This window comes from Macrobrachium rosenbergii, chromosome 22, assembly GCF_040412425.1.
Source record: "Macrobrachium rosenbergii isolate ZJJX-2024 chromosome 22, ASM4041242v1, whole genome shotgun sequence".
Lineage (NCBI taxonomy): Eukaryota > Metazoa > Arthropoda > Malacostraca > Decapoda > Palaemonidae > Macrobrachium > Macrobrachium rosenbergii.
Genome location: NC_089762.1, coordinates 34275687 through 34290552, shown reverse-complemented (window position 1 = coordinate 34290552; position 14866 = coordinate 34275687). Strand labels below are relative to the sequence as shown.

The 14866-nt window shown below is 35.2% G+C and overlaps 1 protein-coding gene across 5 annotated transcripts in view; it reads left to right on the top strand.

Annotated features, from left to right (window-relative positions):
- The window catches only part of nac (GDP-fucose transporter nac), a 91353-nt gene extending 77901 nt beyond the window's left edge, over positions 1-13452 (top strand). For 3 of the 5 annotated variants that reach the window (XM_067124632.1, XM_067124630.1, XM_067124631.1), the window contains 2 exons: positions 8123-8196; positions 10619-13452. In XM_067124632.1, coding sequence (XP_066980733.1) covers positions 8123-8166 — 44 coding nt within the window. In that variant the 3' untranslated portion in view covers positions 8167-8196; positions 10619-13452. Of the gene's footprint in view, positions 1-8122; positions 8233-10618 lie in introns of all 5 variants that reach the window. The other 2 variants (XR_010856718.1, XR_010856717.1) reach the window with 2 other exon arrangements.
- Positions 13453-14866: the final 1414 nt, after the last annotated feature.

Below are 14866 nucleotides of genomic sequence, written 5' to 3'. Positions count from 1 at the left end.
GTGCATAAGACTTGAGATTTGAGGCTGTTTTGAATTTGATGCTAATTACTCTTTTATATGCCAGTATTTTTTGCATGTACCATCATGATCCTCTGAATATGTTTTGTGGCAAAACATTGTGTTTTATTTGGTGAAAAACTAAAGACTACATATCTTCTCATTGAAAGGGAAGAACAGAAATTGTATATCTTACTTTTATGTAGGTGCTTTACAATTTTTTATTTTTTGGAACAAAAGAGGTTTTGAGGTTAAGGTAGAAAAGTATTAAAGTACCACATCTGTTATAAATACTCTCTCATAACCCTATGTAACACTATGTGAAAAAGAACTAGTATTTATCTTTGTGTAATGTATAACTCTTTTACTTGGCTGTTTGATCTATAGTAATAAATTTTTATGTAGATGCACAGCTATACTCTTTCCTTATACTATATCTGTACTTTTTCTTTAGTGTTTGTGTGGAAAGCTTCTTGTGGGAATGGTGATTTTTGTAGATTATAATTTGCTGAGTTTTATCAGGTAAGTTTATTGATTTTTTCCTATTTTTTCTTCATGTATTCATGTATTCATTTTCTTTATGCATTCATTCAGTTATTTAATTTTCTGGAACCCTATGATTTTTTTCTAATACTCAATAAATTTGACAAGTACTGTATTGTATAGTAATAGTCGTAGTATATCAGTGTTTGTCCATAGTAGCATGTAGATAGGTACAGCATGTAAGAAAAAGCATAAACTGCTATGCTTTTTAAAGAAGTTTTTGCAGCAAAAACTGAAATATATTTTCAGGTTTTTTTCCAAAGATAGTAATTAAAACTGGAGAGGATAGTAAATGGTATTCAAGGTGAAATGAAGGCTACAAGCATGTAAAAGTCAAACAATATTATAATTTTTTAAATTATATACTTAAGAAGTATATTAGCCTGATTCATCATTATGTAACTACAAGATTACTGTTTTTTCTATGACGTAATTTCTTATGTAGCCATATTTTTTGCCAAGGGAAATGTTCCTATTAAAGCTGACTTATAAAAAATTGGAGAGAAGAAATTTCTAGAAGTAAAATATTTTCAGTTTTCTCCAAATAAATTTTTTTTTTCTTCCAACTTTCTGCATCTGTGCCCAGATAGAAAAATGCATAAATATCCAGGCTAGATTTATGCAATTACCCTTTTGTTTTCAGATTCAGTTTGGCAGGCTCTTGAAAGCTTTCTTTATACCCTGACAGTCAAACCCTGGTATTCGCAGAGGTTAGGGACCATAACCACCTGCGATAAGTTTGTACCCCCTCTAAAAAAGCTTATAACTGCGTATTTTAATAGTTCAAACACCAAATATACCTAAAACTATCATCTACACCAAATATAACTTAAACTCTCATCCTAAAACGCTTTAATATCATTTCAAAGTCATCTTACAACATTACCCTTAATATGGCCTACAGCTAGCTTCGTGTGAAAACTAATTAAGGTCCCCCTTAAATTCAGGAATAGCTGTTTTCTCTCTTACAGTATTCAAGCTGTCCAATTTTCTTTTTATGGTAGATAGGGAAAACATTGGGAATTCACAAGTGGAATTAATTGCTGTAGCTAAATATTTAAATATGCATTGAAAAAATACCAAATTATAAATACAATCAACAGTGATAAAATATTCTCTTGTGTACTATTGTGTTAATCATACTTAGAATCAACTACACTTGAAATAAAAACTGTACAGTAAATCAAGCAAAGCAAAAAATTGTACCATGTATTATATACATACGCATGCACTCATTCTATGATGGCGTTGTGAACTTCTTGGAGTTTTAGTTTCGTAATTTTACGTTTGATATAGTAATTCATATTTCATTAAAGGATATGTACAGTACTGAGAGAGATAGAGAGGGGTGAACTGAAGTATGTTTACATTGGTAAACGAATCAGGAAACAGCTGTTTTGTGATTTTGAGGGATTTTACTTTATCATGAAGTATTAGTTTACCTTTGTATACCCGTTTTACTTTTATGTAATGTACAAAATTAAAAATAATAATAATTTCATTAATACATTCATTTCTCTTAGCAAATAAAAAATTATTTTACTAATTCTTTTATTAGTAGGCTCAATCAGCTGATTCTGAAAACGTAAACATTACAAATGGCTGGACGATGGTTTTTTTTATACATATTACGATGGTAATAGATCAGTATAATAAATCAGTATAAGTGGATTCCGTAAGTGAAATAACATTTTATTGATATTTTGCTGTGTTTACATTATTATAATATTTGAAAATTAGTAAAACATTGTAACGTACATATATATACACGCACTCATTCCATGGCGTTGTGAACTTCTTGGAGTTTTCGTTTCGTATTTTTATGTTTATGATATGGTAATTCATATTTCATTAAAGGATATGACAATACTTTCGTATTTTTATGTTTATGATACGGTAATTCATATTTTATTAAAGGAGAGATAATATTATGTTTACCTTGGTAAAGCAAATCAGGAAACAGTTGTTTTGTGATTTTGAGGGGTTTTACTTTAACATAAAGTATGGTAGTTTACCTTTGTATACCCATTTTTATGTACAAAATTAAAAATAATAATTCTTTTAGCAACAAAAAAATTATTTTCCTAATTCTTTAGATAGTAGGCTCAGTCAGCTGATTCTGAGAATGCAAACATTATTCATATATATTATGATGAAAGTAGATCAGTATAATAATACAGTATAAATGGATTCTGTAAGTGAAATAACATTTTACTGATATTTTGATTTGTTTACATTAATATAATATTTGAAAATTAGTAAATCATTGTAATGTACACTCGGCAAGAAAACTGAGGATACAGTTTTCATTAGATTTCGTTCATCGAATTTCAATTTTTTTCTTACAGAAAACACATAATCTCGGTAAATTTACTCTAGAATATGAAAATACAATGCAAATTATATCATATATGTTAAATCTGCAAAGCAAAAACGTTCAGATACTTAAAAACACCATGCATGTCCGAAGTAATCAGAATTTCACAGATGACTTTGTTCATAGAGATCTAAAAGATAGTATGTGGGTATCTCGGTGTAGTACTATTCATCAGAATGGCAATATTTACTCGTTTTCCTTTATGAACAGGCTTATTATTGTATCATCATATGAGGTAATGATAATTTCTTTAATTTTTACACATTCATGTTTGTATTTCATGGTGTTAAAAGTCAGCTGGAATTAATGGCAGTAAATGTTGTGACACCTAGGGTAGGTTGACCAAATCTATTTAAATCCGCAAGAGCGTTCTCTATGATGTGAAGGGCAGCGCGGGAGTTTCGGGGGGAAAACACAAGTAACTGGATGTTTCTTGACGTTGCCATAGTTTCTCTCTCTCTCTCTCTCGCCATTGCTAAAACATACTATACAAATATAGTATAGCTCAATCTCTAAAAGAAAAAAAATAATGAAATGAGTAGCTCTGCAGTACATATAGGCCTAGGCTTACACAACAGCAGACTCTCTCTCTCTCTTTCCCATCATAACAATGCATTCATTCCTTTTTGTTGGACATTGCTCAAATTTAACTCTTGATTTCATTATGGAAGATCACGTTTCCGATTATGCAAGCATTCCATTCAATGTGGTGTCATAAATTCATTTGTGTAAGGTTGCTTGGTAAGTTATGTCGAAAAATGTTTATTTTGCTCAGAACTGTCGCAGCAAATTACAACTTGAACGAATACTGTAAAACTTACTACTGCATTTAAGTATCAATGATTTCAGAATCGTAGAATATGATTGAAAGTTATAAGAGGTCAAGCAAAAAACAAACACAATAAGACGGAATCTCCTCCCCTTTCTAAAGTTGTCAGATGTTGCATTATTGAGCAACATATGTCGGAAGATTTAAAAAAACTGTATCCTCCCTTTCCTTGCCGAGTGTACATACGTATGCATGCACAGATCTCATGATGTCATGAACTTCTTGGAGTTTTAGTTTTGTATTTGTGTTTATGATACAGTGCTGTAATTCATATTTCATTAAAGTATATGTACAGCACTGAGAGAGAGAGAGAGAGAGAGAGAACTGAAATATGCTTATATTGGTAAAACGAATCGGGAAACAGCTGTTTTGTGATTTTGAGGGATTTTGCTTCAACATAAAGTATTTTAAATATTTAAAAATGCATTGAAAAAAAAATACATTTTATTGATATTTTGCTATGTTTACATTAATATTAGTATATGAAAATTAGTCAATCATTTTTACATCATAAAAAATGTATTTAGTCACAAAAATAAAATGAAAATTCAGTAATTAGTGAATATTGCTCTACGAAAAAATCTGCAAATTAGTGAATTTTCTGCTATTTATTTGGATTTAGGTTCCACAGAAAAATCTGTGACTAACTGAATCCGCGAATGCTGTACTGCGATATAGCAGGGGTCCACTGATCTGAAAATATTTCTGCAGGAAAATTAACGTGGATTTTTTCCTTCATTGCATTACTCATATTAAGAAATAGGATCATTTCACTTTCTCAGGATTCATTCACTTTCTCTTCTGTAAATGGGACACAGGTGCTGGAAGTTACATTGTCTTTTCCCTCACAAAATAGTCATCATTTTTCAGAAAAAAAAGCTGTTACAGTAAGCCAGGAAATTTATAATCTCAACAGATATTGTCACGGGGTAAACTTAAATGCCAGGTTTTCCCATTTGATTAGAACTGCAGGCTATTCTACCTCAAGCAAGAAAGCATCTCATTTGACAAGACTCAACTCTCTTTCTGTTTTCAGTTAGACTTATGAAGATTATTGAGCTAGGTAGTAACAGCCTTTAGGAATTAGCAGTATGTGATGACAGTGTGACAGTTGGGCAATAGAAATTAAAAAATACTTGGACTGGGATTGGTTTGTTGACTCCAATCCATAAGCTGATTGACACTTAGGTACATCTGTAACTGTTACCTTTTGTTTTTGCTGAGATGACCAAGACTGAGAAAGCAACAAATCAAACTCAAACAACAGCAAGAAAAGAAAGATTGTATAAAAGTCTTAATTGAATTCTCCCCTGACACTAATCTGCTGTGTAAAGAGGAGTATTTAAAAAGATTTCTTTGAAAAATCCAATATTCTTTAATACAGACCTTACTAGAGAAAAGGACTCAATGAATCATGACACACAAGTTCACAATGTGCACCACATTATATGTGAAATTGTAAAGATAGAAGATTGGATATAAATATAGACATGCGGATGCTCAAGTTGACAGGAATTCATATACGTGCCAAAAAGCTTCTTTGATGCTATGATCTTACAGCAAAATGTCATCGATGCATTTATGCTTTCTGGTGATGTTCTGCATGGCATCGCTGAACCTCTTTATGTAGGTGTCGGAAGCTGAACAGTGACCCATGGGTGTTCTACGGTAACGAAACTGGCCCCTTGGGGTGATAAAGGTCATGAGTGGGCAGCTATCCTTGTCCAACCCCACTTGATGGAAACCCCAATGGGTGTCCGCTGTAGTCTTATACATATGTACAGTGTAGGAATGCTTGAAACTATGTCAAAGGGTGCCAGTTTATGATGAGTCTCATGAAGACAGTGGGCATTGAGGCATTGGAAGTCCACTGTGCGGTGAGGTTGGCCTGTCTTCTTGGCTACCACAACCATCCTTGCACACCACTCCGTTGCATCCCCTGCAGGGACTAGTTCTATCGTGCCCTTCTGAACATCTTCTTCAAGCTGGGCCTTGACCTCCTCTTCCCAGTGCTTAGGGATTGCTGCCGGTGTATGACAGGCATAAGGTACAGCATCAGGCAATAAATGTATGTGATGTTGCTTGCCCATCACCACAGGTAAAGGCTCCCTGGTCGTGTTGAAGGTCGTAGACAAAAAGTGACATAACAGCCATTCTTCCAGTCTAGGGATGTTCTCTTCTACGGGTGGGATTAGTATGGTGGCTGGCTTCGTTGTTTAAGGGGAGTTAGGCTGTGAGATTGCCTTACTAGTGATGTCAGCTGATGCAACAAGGGGGAAAGGGTGAGGAAAACCCAGTGGTACTATTCCCAGCTCCTTACAGGCATTCAATGGCACATAAAAGTTCTTGGCCATTGGCATGAACTAAACCTCCTGCTTCATTCATCACCCACCTATTTCAATGGTGCATGCTGTTGATCTGAGGCATCTCACTCGAAGATCAGCTACATTCCTCAGACCAGTTCGAGGTTGCAATTCCAGGGGTTTTATGTGCAGGTTTGAAAGCATCGTGGGTCCAGCAATGCAGATCTGAGCTCCTGTGTCTGCTACGCTGAATGTGGACACCAACCTCCCCCTTCCATGGGATACACAAACCTTGATTGTAGGATGGGGGGAGATGTGTCTTTGCAATGATCACCACATGCGAGGCAAATGGCACCTTCTTTGTGCTCCTACAGCACTTCTGGAAGTGCCCTACCTTTTAGCACCCGTGACATGTCATACCTTTTGCTGGGCATGATGCTTGACCAGGGGAATGTCATCCCCCGCACTTCACGATTTGCTTCACATTTGAATTACCGCACAACACCCCTACGTCGGTTTTGCGTCATCATTGCCTGTGACGTCATCACTTGAAGCGCCGGCTGACTCCCGTTTTGGCGCACAGCTTCAAAAGTACAACACAAAGCCTGAAGTGCATCTACGCTTCTGAATGTATCACTCACTTGAAATACATGCCTTTTTAACACAGGATCACTAAGACTTCCCATTATTTTACGTAATAGCATACAGTATATTCAGCTGTGCGCTCCTCACACTAAGGACACTGAAAATCACAGTCGGTAGCTTTTTGAGCATACCTTGAGAAACAGTTGCTCATGGACTCCTCGTGCCCTTGGGCGATAGCAAAAAATTCTGACCAATGCACTGCCTGATTTGACGACTGTAACACAAAGTTTCCAATGGCATTCAGAGCCGCATCTGGGGTAAGGGCGTTCCATTTGGCATCCGAGTACCAAGCATCCAGTGCACAATGAAGTGCCAGAACACAGTTGAGTCTAATGTGCAGGACAACATCCTGTGGCAGAAACTTGTTAAGGTGAATCCAACATGTCATCGAATGTCTCCAGGACCTGAACGTCGCTGAGGACATCACAACATCACATTTCTCTTGGGCAGCAGAGACAGGAACTTAGCTGGCACATGATCTAGAACCGGGAAGGGCATCCTGAAGGGAACAGATAAGCGCGTTGCTGGTCTGCAATTAACGTCTATGCCTGCATCATGGCCCATGACAAGGCCCTTGGCATTGCAGGAGAGGCATGCCTTGGCATGACCTGGGGTGGTCAACATATCAGGGGCATGACTTGGCTCAAAAACTCACTTCGCCATGGTGGGTTTGCAATGAGACGACTTCCTACAGTAAAGTTTATTGTAAAAGACCACAGGTTGCAACTCCTTATCAGTCGGCAGCACATTACTGACATACATCATACATTTGTAAAGTACAGGGATGAATTTATTTTCCACGATAGGTCAACTCAATTAGTAGTTATTAAAGCTGAATATAAATTTGAGTAATAAAGGAACATTGTTAAATTTGAAGAAATAATTTCATTTTAGATGAAATGCCCATATGAATACTTAGTAACTTTTTATTTTTTATGTTATTCATTCTTGTACACCGGTCTTATTGTGTATAGTAGTACTTTTAACGTTAAGAAATGAAAAACACTTTCCTTCGGTGAAGTATTGCAGTTTTGAAGTAATTTTAATATGAAAGTATTCCACTTAAAATTTTAGGTAACAAGGTCTATTTTGTAAAAGTATTTAAAAATTTACTGATTTTGATTTCAATTTAGAATATGTATTCATACATAATTTTGAGAAAAGCTACCAAATATAGGAATTCTTATAGTGAGATAGGATCACCATATAATTAATTTCAACTGTACAGTATTTTGCATGGAATTGTTTTGGATATTGTTGCTGAATTAGTAGTTCCCAGTAGTTCTTTTAAATGTAGCCTTTTTGGCATCCCAGTAAATATGGAAAAGGCTTTCACAGGAGAACTTATCAAGAAATTTGAGATTTGCATGTGGAAAACTGGTTTATGTGTTGATATATTGTAATACAGTACAAATGAAATTTTTTCAGAGGATGGAAGTGACTTAAAGAAGGAAGACGGTGTGAAGGTGTAATGTTGCCAAGTTACCTTTTCCTTACATTGGGTAAGAGGAGCATTTATTGGTTTTGATTACCCTAAGGTAAACATTTCTAGAGAGGTAATGTATACTTTCAAATGATGTACTTCCTTACCAAAAGATAGTAAAGACATTACACTGTGTGAAAATAGGTATTGTGTGGTAGCACAAGGTTGTGAAAATTTAATTCAAGTTGTTAAAAAAATATTAAAGTATTTATTGTAAATTATATATAAGCAGTATTATGTTGGTAGGATACTGTAGTTGTATAATATCTTTCATGCTACACAAAACTAATACATGTAGTCTGTTGTACTCCACATTATATCAGAATGTTAGTGGGTACTCTCACAGTAATATCACTTTATTTCTTAAGGACACTGACAGAGTTTTACACACAATTTTATTTGCTTTACAAAACTGTTTGATAGTGGAGAGAAGTTTGCTTTTTCTTTTTTCTATGTCAGATGCAGTCATGCAATTTTTCGAGCTGGTAAAAACTTAAATTACTTATGTTTATCAGAAATCTAAATTTTTACAATTGTCCTCAATCAAAATCCAGTCATCTCGGTGTGCCATTGATATACAGTATATATTATCCCCTCTAATGTCATATGCTATTCCAGGTGCCAAATTAGTTACTTTACACAGTCATGATACAATTACTGTTCTCAAACCTTGGGATATGCCGCAGCCTCTGTATCATGGCCCTGTGTTCAAGTTCTGTAGTTTGGTAACATGCTCAGGCATGGCATATGTGTTCTATGTTTCAATTAAGTTAGATGTTTATATTTTTTAGTTTGTTTTTTATGCTAACTATGAATTAATTATTAGTATATAGAATGGAACTTGCAGTCTTGTAAGTCATCATTTTAGCCCAAAAATAAGAAAACATGAGGATACACAATTATCTTAATACAAATGATTATTAAGAAAATGCATGCCTTGGCGCATTAGTTATTATATCATGTAAATTTACTTTGAATTAAAGTGCTATGAAAAGTATAAAGTTATTTTATATAAACTAAAATTGATGAGGTTCAGCATTAAATGTGGTCCTCATTATCTTCCATTCAAGGAATATTTTTAGGGTTGTGTTTACTATACTTTAAAATTCAGGGACACTTCTAAAATTGTTTAGGTCAGCAGTATACTTGAAGGGCTACATGTGTTCCATAATACTAAATCACAGAAGTAAGCATGTGATTTTGTTTATTAGCTGAAGCCACTGGGAAAGTTTAAAATGAAATGACAGTGCCAACTAATTTCATGTATTTTAACACATCTTCTGGGCACAAAGTAATACAGAGCACAAAACAAGTGAGCAAGAAAGCTCTCACAAAAGCAAAGTGAAGAAAATATGTTGATCGCAGGGATCTTGCCAGCAAAGACTCTACTAGGATATAGAATGCTAAGATGCTCTTTTGCTTGGGAACAAAAATTTTTAAGACAACTTGAAGTAAAAGGTTCTACAGTCACTACGTGAATTTGTAACACATGCAGGAGTGTAGTTCATTGGCCAGTTGATCTTTGTGGGCTTAAGAATTGTATGTTTAATCATGAAAATTTATGTGAAATATATCTGGATAAGTTACCCATATCAGTTTAGTCAAAAACAGTATCTTTAAATTAGATTTGTTGCTATTTTTAAAAGAGAATGTAATTTTATACTTTTCTTTGAGGTCCTTCCCGATAGAAGAGTACAGTTTAAAATGTGCCTTGCATGATGCACTCCAAACAGTGCCAAATGTTATTTTCAGCATCCCTTCAGCCCCAGCTGCACTTTTTTCTGCATGTACTTTCTATCCATTCACAATGATGTCGTCATAGTTAACCAGTCTCTTGTAAAAAAAAAAATCCTTGAGAGCCCTGTCAGAATGTAGCAGTGTGACTTAATGTCTGATGGATCATCCTCTACCATTTAATTTTTTTGGTTTATGGTTAGATAGTACTGTATGGTAATTATGTTGTATTTATTTTATATTTTGTTATAATTGTGTTTTTACATTGTGAAGTATGGTACTTACATGGTTTAACAAGTACATAAATTCAGAGGTCTGGTTAAACAAATCATTTATAACTAACTAACTAACAAGTACATAAAGCTGTGTTTCAAGCTTTCTCTGATGCTTGTCCAAAGGATTTGTTTTCAAATGACAGGTGAAAATTGGAAAAAAATAAGAAAAAGAAGCCATATAGCTACATGCAGAGAGACTAAAGGGAACAAATGAAAAGTAAAAGGCAGAAGGCAGTGGAGCTATGGCTGAAGGAATGCTCCAAAGAACCTGTAGTATGCCTTGCATGGGTAGGCATTGGGGGCTAAATTTCCTATTATAATAGAGTATATCAACAAGTGCTTTTTCTAACTCACCTATCTATTCATATTGTAAATTGGAGGGAAGGATACTTTGATATTACTGATGCTTATGTGTTTTATCTTGCATTACAGTGTTCTCTAGTGTGAATTGTTGCAATGTACCTACATGGGTGATGAGACCACCTACTTGATTTTGGGCATTATTTGTTTGGATGTAGCAGCAGCGTACGAAGTTGAATGTAATGGATGGTAACACCTGTTAGCAATTGATTGTTAATTTCCAATAAGTCACTGTTATCAGGGTTTTCAATATTTTGTTCCAAACAATGCTAATGGTTCAATCCAGTAATCTAGGCTACCATTTCTTTCTTCATCTGTGCTGTAAAATGTTTAACAGCTTTGCATAACCTTCACCTTCAAAAAGGTGAGGATAAATTTTTTTACCCTCAGCATTGTGTAGGTAAGCAGCTGGTTAAACTGTTAAGTAATAATAGTAATAGTGCTCTAATAGTTTTCATGGAAGCTCTACCAAAAAATATACTGTAATTTTTTTTAAATAAATTTATTTTATCTGTTAGAAGCCCATCAGCTTAAATTAGCTTTATGTCCCAGTGCAAATTTCACACACCACACAAGAAGGAATCCTCCAGTTCCACTCTGCAGTCCAAGCAGCTGGACTTTACTGGCCAGTTCCCGTTTTGTAAGAAGGGTGAAGAATTGGACTTGCATATTGCTAACTGAGTCATGAGGTGTGCCCTGTGGACTTCTTAAACCTGGATATAGAAAAGAATGGGAAGTCATTCACATACACTACCTATGGATTGTTTGTGTGTTGACAGACTGACTTGATGATAAATGTATAGTTTGAATAGGCTAGCCTATTGTAATGGAAACCTTGCAAAAGCAGATTCATTTGCTATTATGCTGTTGGGTATTTTGTGTATACAGTAATCCATTTACTACATACAGTATTAATCTGTACTTATTTCTTTGAAATATATAACTGCATGGTAACATTTTGCAGTTCTATATGAAATTCACTTTTAATTTTTCCAGAGTTCACTCATAACACAATGTAATGCTCGCATTGTACTATTTTTATTTAAATCTTGCAAGCATTAGTCTACTGCTCACTACTGTTTAGTCAGTCAGTCAGTCAGTGCCTATTCTGCATTTATTGACTCAGTCTGCCACCAGAGGGTCAGTGAGGTTTGGATGCATGAACTGCTTCCAAAAGTTTTATCTTCATCCTGTTTGGAGTGTCTAAGTTTGCAATGGGATATACAAGGTTAGTGTAAAGTAATGGCGTTGTGATGAAACAAGTACATCTTTTGAAGACAAATTTTGGATAACAGTTTGTATTTTTCCTAGGTATACAAATCAGAGCCTTTTATATAGGAGAGAGGGTGAGAGGGGGGACGACTCATGCACCAGGCAAATGAGTCGAGCAGCCTAGACTTGATGTGAGCCTGAGAGTACACTGAGAGTCAAGATAGGAGCAGACCTTGAGTCTAAGCAGGCTGGCATGATGATGTTGACCTTACCTGGGAAATGTCAGTGTCCATACACCCCTACCCTCCCCTGAGAGGGAGTGTGCATGGAAGAAGCCCATCAAGAGTTCTTACACAAGAACTAGACAACCCATTTCTCGATGTCCACCTGTCTAGGGGAGAGTGGGGCCAAGATGGAACTAGAAGACGAAGACATATGAGGAATGCTAACTCTTATTCTTCCCTCTGCTGTCCTTACTTGCCTCGCACGAGAGTGCTGGTTGAATCAGAAACTGAAGACTAAGTTACACCCATGGGAGGAATCTCCCCAGGAAGGGCTACTGCAACTGGAAAAGCCTTTTCCAGTGTAGCATTCAATAAAGCCAAGACCACCAAAACTATCCATAATTACCTCAGGAGATCATGAAGGTTTCTTCCTCCACCAGGGTAAATTAGGATGATTACAACAGGACTATCTAATTCTTGGTAGTCAGAACTCCTGAGGAATTTCTATAATGATTAAGCCTTATGGACATCTGTAATGTCAGTAGTGTACTGATATGTCAGAGAATGACAAAGCTCCTTATGAACCTCACATGAAAAGCTGCTACATTCCCAGCAAATCCCAGACAACTTTCTAGCAAGAAGTCTACAACAGGAGGCAATTCCCTTTCCTAAATTTGACTAGAAAGTCATTACTGGAGATTTATCTGCTAACTAAAGTGGTCATGTGTAGGTAATGATGGTGCTGAGTCCTTGTTCCCAAGAATAAATGGCAGGAAATCACAGCAAATTGTAATTAAACAAAAGAGAATGTCTGAGAGAATACTTATCCAAAATCCAAGGGTTGTTACCATGTTTTGACTGGTTTCCAGCTTATGCTTCTATATACTGTAAAAGGCAACGGTTTGTTTTCCTGTAGGAACAAAACATGATTTACTCAGTGCTTTCAGGTTTATAGTTTATAGAAAAATTTTTAATTTTTTTAAGTTTTTAGTTTTACAGTCAAAGTTTGACTGTAACTTTGCTGTTTCTTGTTCTTTTTAACTGTGTGATTAAGTGCTCATTTCAGTTTTAGTACTGGAAAGTTTATATTTAAGCTGAGAACCCATTTTTGCCATTCATGGCATGAAGTAATATGCAGTACTGTATTTTGTTTTCTGAAGTTTGTTTCATCATTCAGTTTCTGAAAGACTTGCAAGTTGGGTCCTGTGTATTACATTCAGTATAAAGTAGCATGTTGTTTATGTAGAACTTATCATTATACGAGATGTAAATTAAAAAGATGAACATGAATAGCAAGTCCCTTGCTAGTAATACCAACTTTTTGTTTAAAAGAGAAGTACAATGGTTGTGCTTTTTAGATTTTTACAGTATTACCATTTATTAGAAAGGAGATACATTCCTCTACATACTTTGTAAGAAAAATGTACCTATGTATTATTCGTATGAATATTATAAAGTTTGTAAAATATATTCAGTAATTTTGCATTACCTCATATTTTTCAATTGTAAGAGCTGGCTCTCTTACATATATAGTTGTGCAGCTGACTCTTACATATTTTTTTCTGTAAACAGTAGCTTTGGAAATCAAAACATCAACTTGACAATAATGGATGAGTAATTAAATATACCGTATTTGATGGCTTATAAGATGCATGTCTGCATAGGACGCACCCCAATTTCAGCAGGACATTGAGGGAAAAAAAAATGTTTCCTAGCCTATGCTCAAATGATTTTGCTAAGTAAAAACTGTAGTACTGTATTAGGTTATCGTATGCATATTGTTTCTTACCAACAGAATCAACAAAAACATTAATAAAGAAGTTATTTACCATATTTATATTTATCAAAATATGTATTATACAATCAGCCATTTACTACGATCGAATGTTTCGTCTGCTGCTGAAAGCTACCTCATAGTTTATTTTCTTGCAGCCTCCAAGAACGTACCATTTTTTCAGTAGGAGGAGGACCAAAATATCTTGCTGCTGCTCTGTTGCCGTGTTCTTTAGCATATTCTATAACTTGAAGTTTGTAGCGAATAGTGTAACTTTGCCTCTTGCTTCCCGTATCCATATTTGCAGGGGTAAAATCCAATAAATAAAAATGTTTCCTATGTAACGGCTCGAGTCTCGTGAGCAACTGAACAAAGCCATGTTATTATTCTTAAAAGAGAATGCTAGCACGAGTTACAAAGTATCAACTCAACGAAGCCTTGTTATTATGCCTAAAGAGAATGGTAGCAGGAATTGTCAACCACCAATTGATCGAAGCCATGTTGTTATGCGTAAAGAGAATGTTAGCAGGAATTGCCAACTACCAACTGAACGAAGCCTTGTTATCCGTAAAGCTCTAGAGATAATCAATAGGTGGCAGCACACGTACTGTAAGTCTGTAAATGTGGAATGCGGCGATGCGCTGTAGACGACGATAATGATATTAACCCTTAAACGCCTACTGGACGTATCATACGTCGACTAAAATTGTCTGTTGGGTGCCGAGTGGACGTACGCACGTCGACTACAAAAATTTCAATTCGGTCAACTTTGACTTGACCAAAATGGTCGAAAAACGCAATTGTAAGCTAAAACTCTTACATTCTAGTAATATTCAATCATGTACCTTCATTTTGCAACAAATTGGAAGTCTCTAGCACAATATTTCGATTTATGGTGAATTTTTGAAAAAAACTTTTTTCTTACGCATGGGCGGTAACTCGGCCGAAAATTTCATAAATTCTTTCGTCATTTTGTCGTAATTTTTGCACTGTTCTATATTAGCCGTTACATAAAGTTTTATATATGAAAATGTGCGCAATTTCATGTACAATACAGCAAAATACAACCCATGGTTGTAGCTTTTATCAGTTTGGAAATATTTTCATATA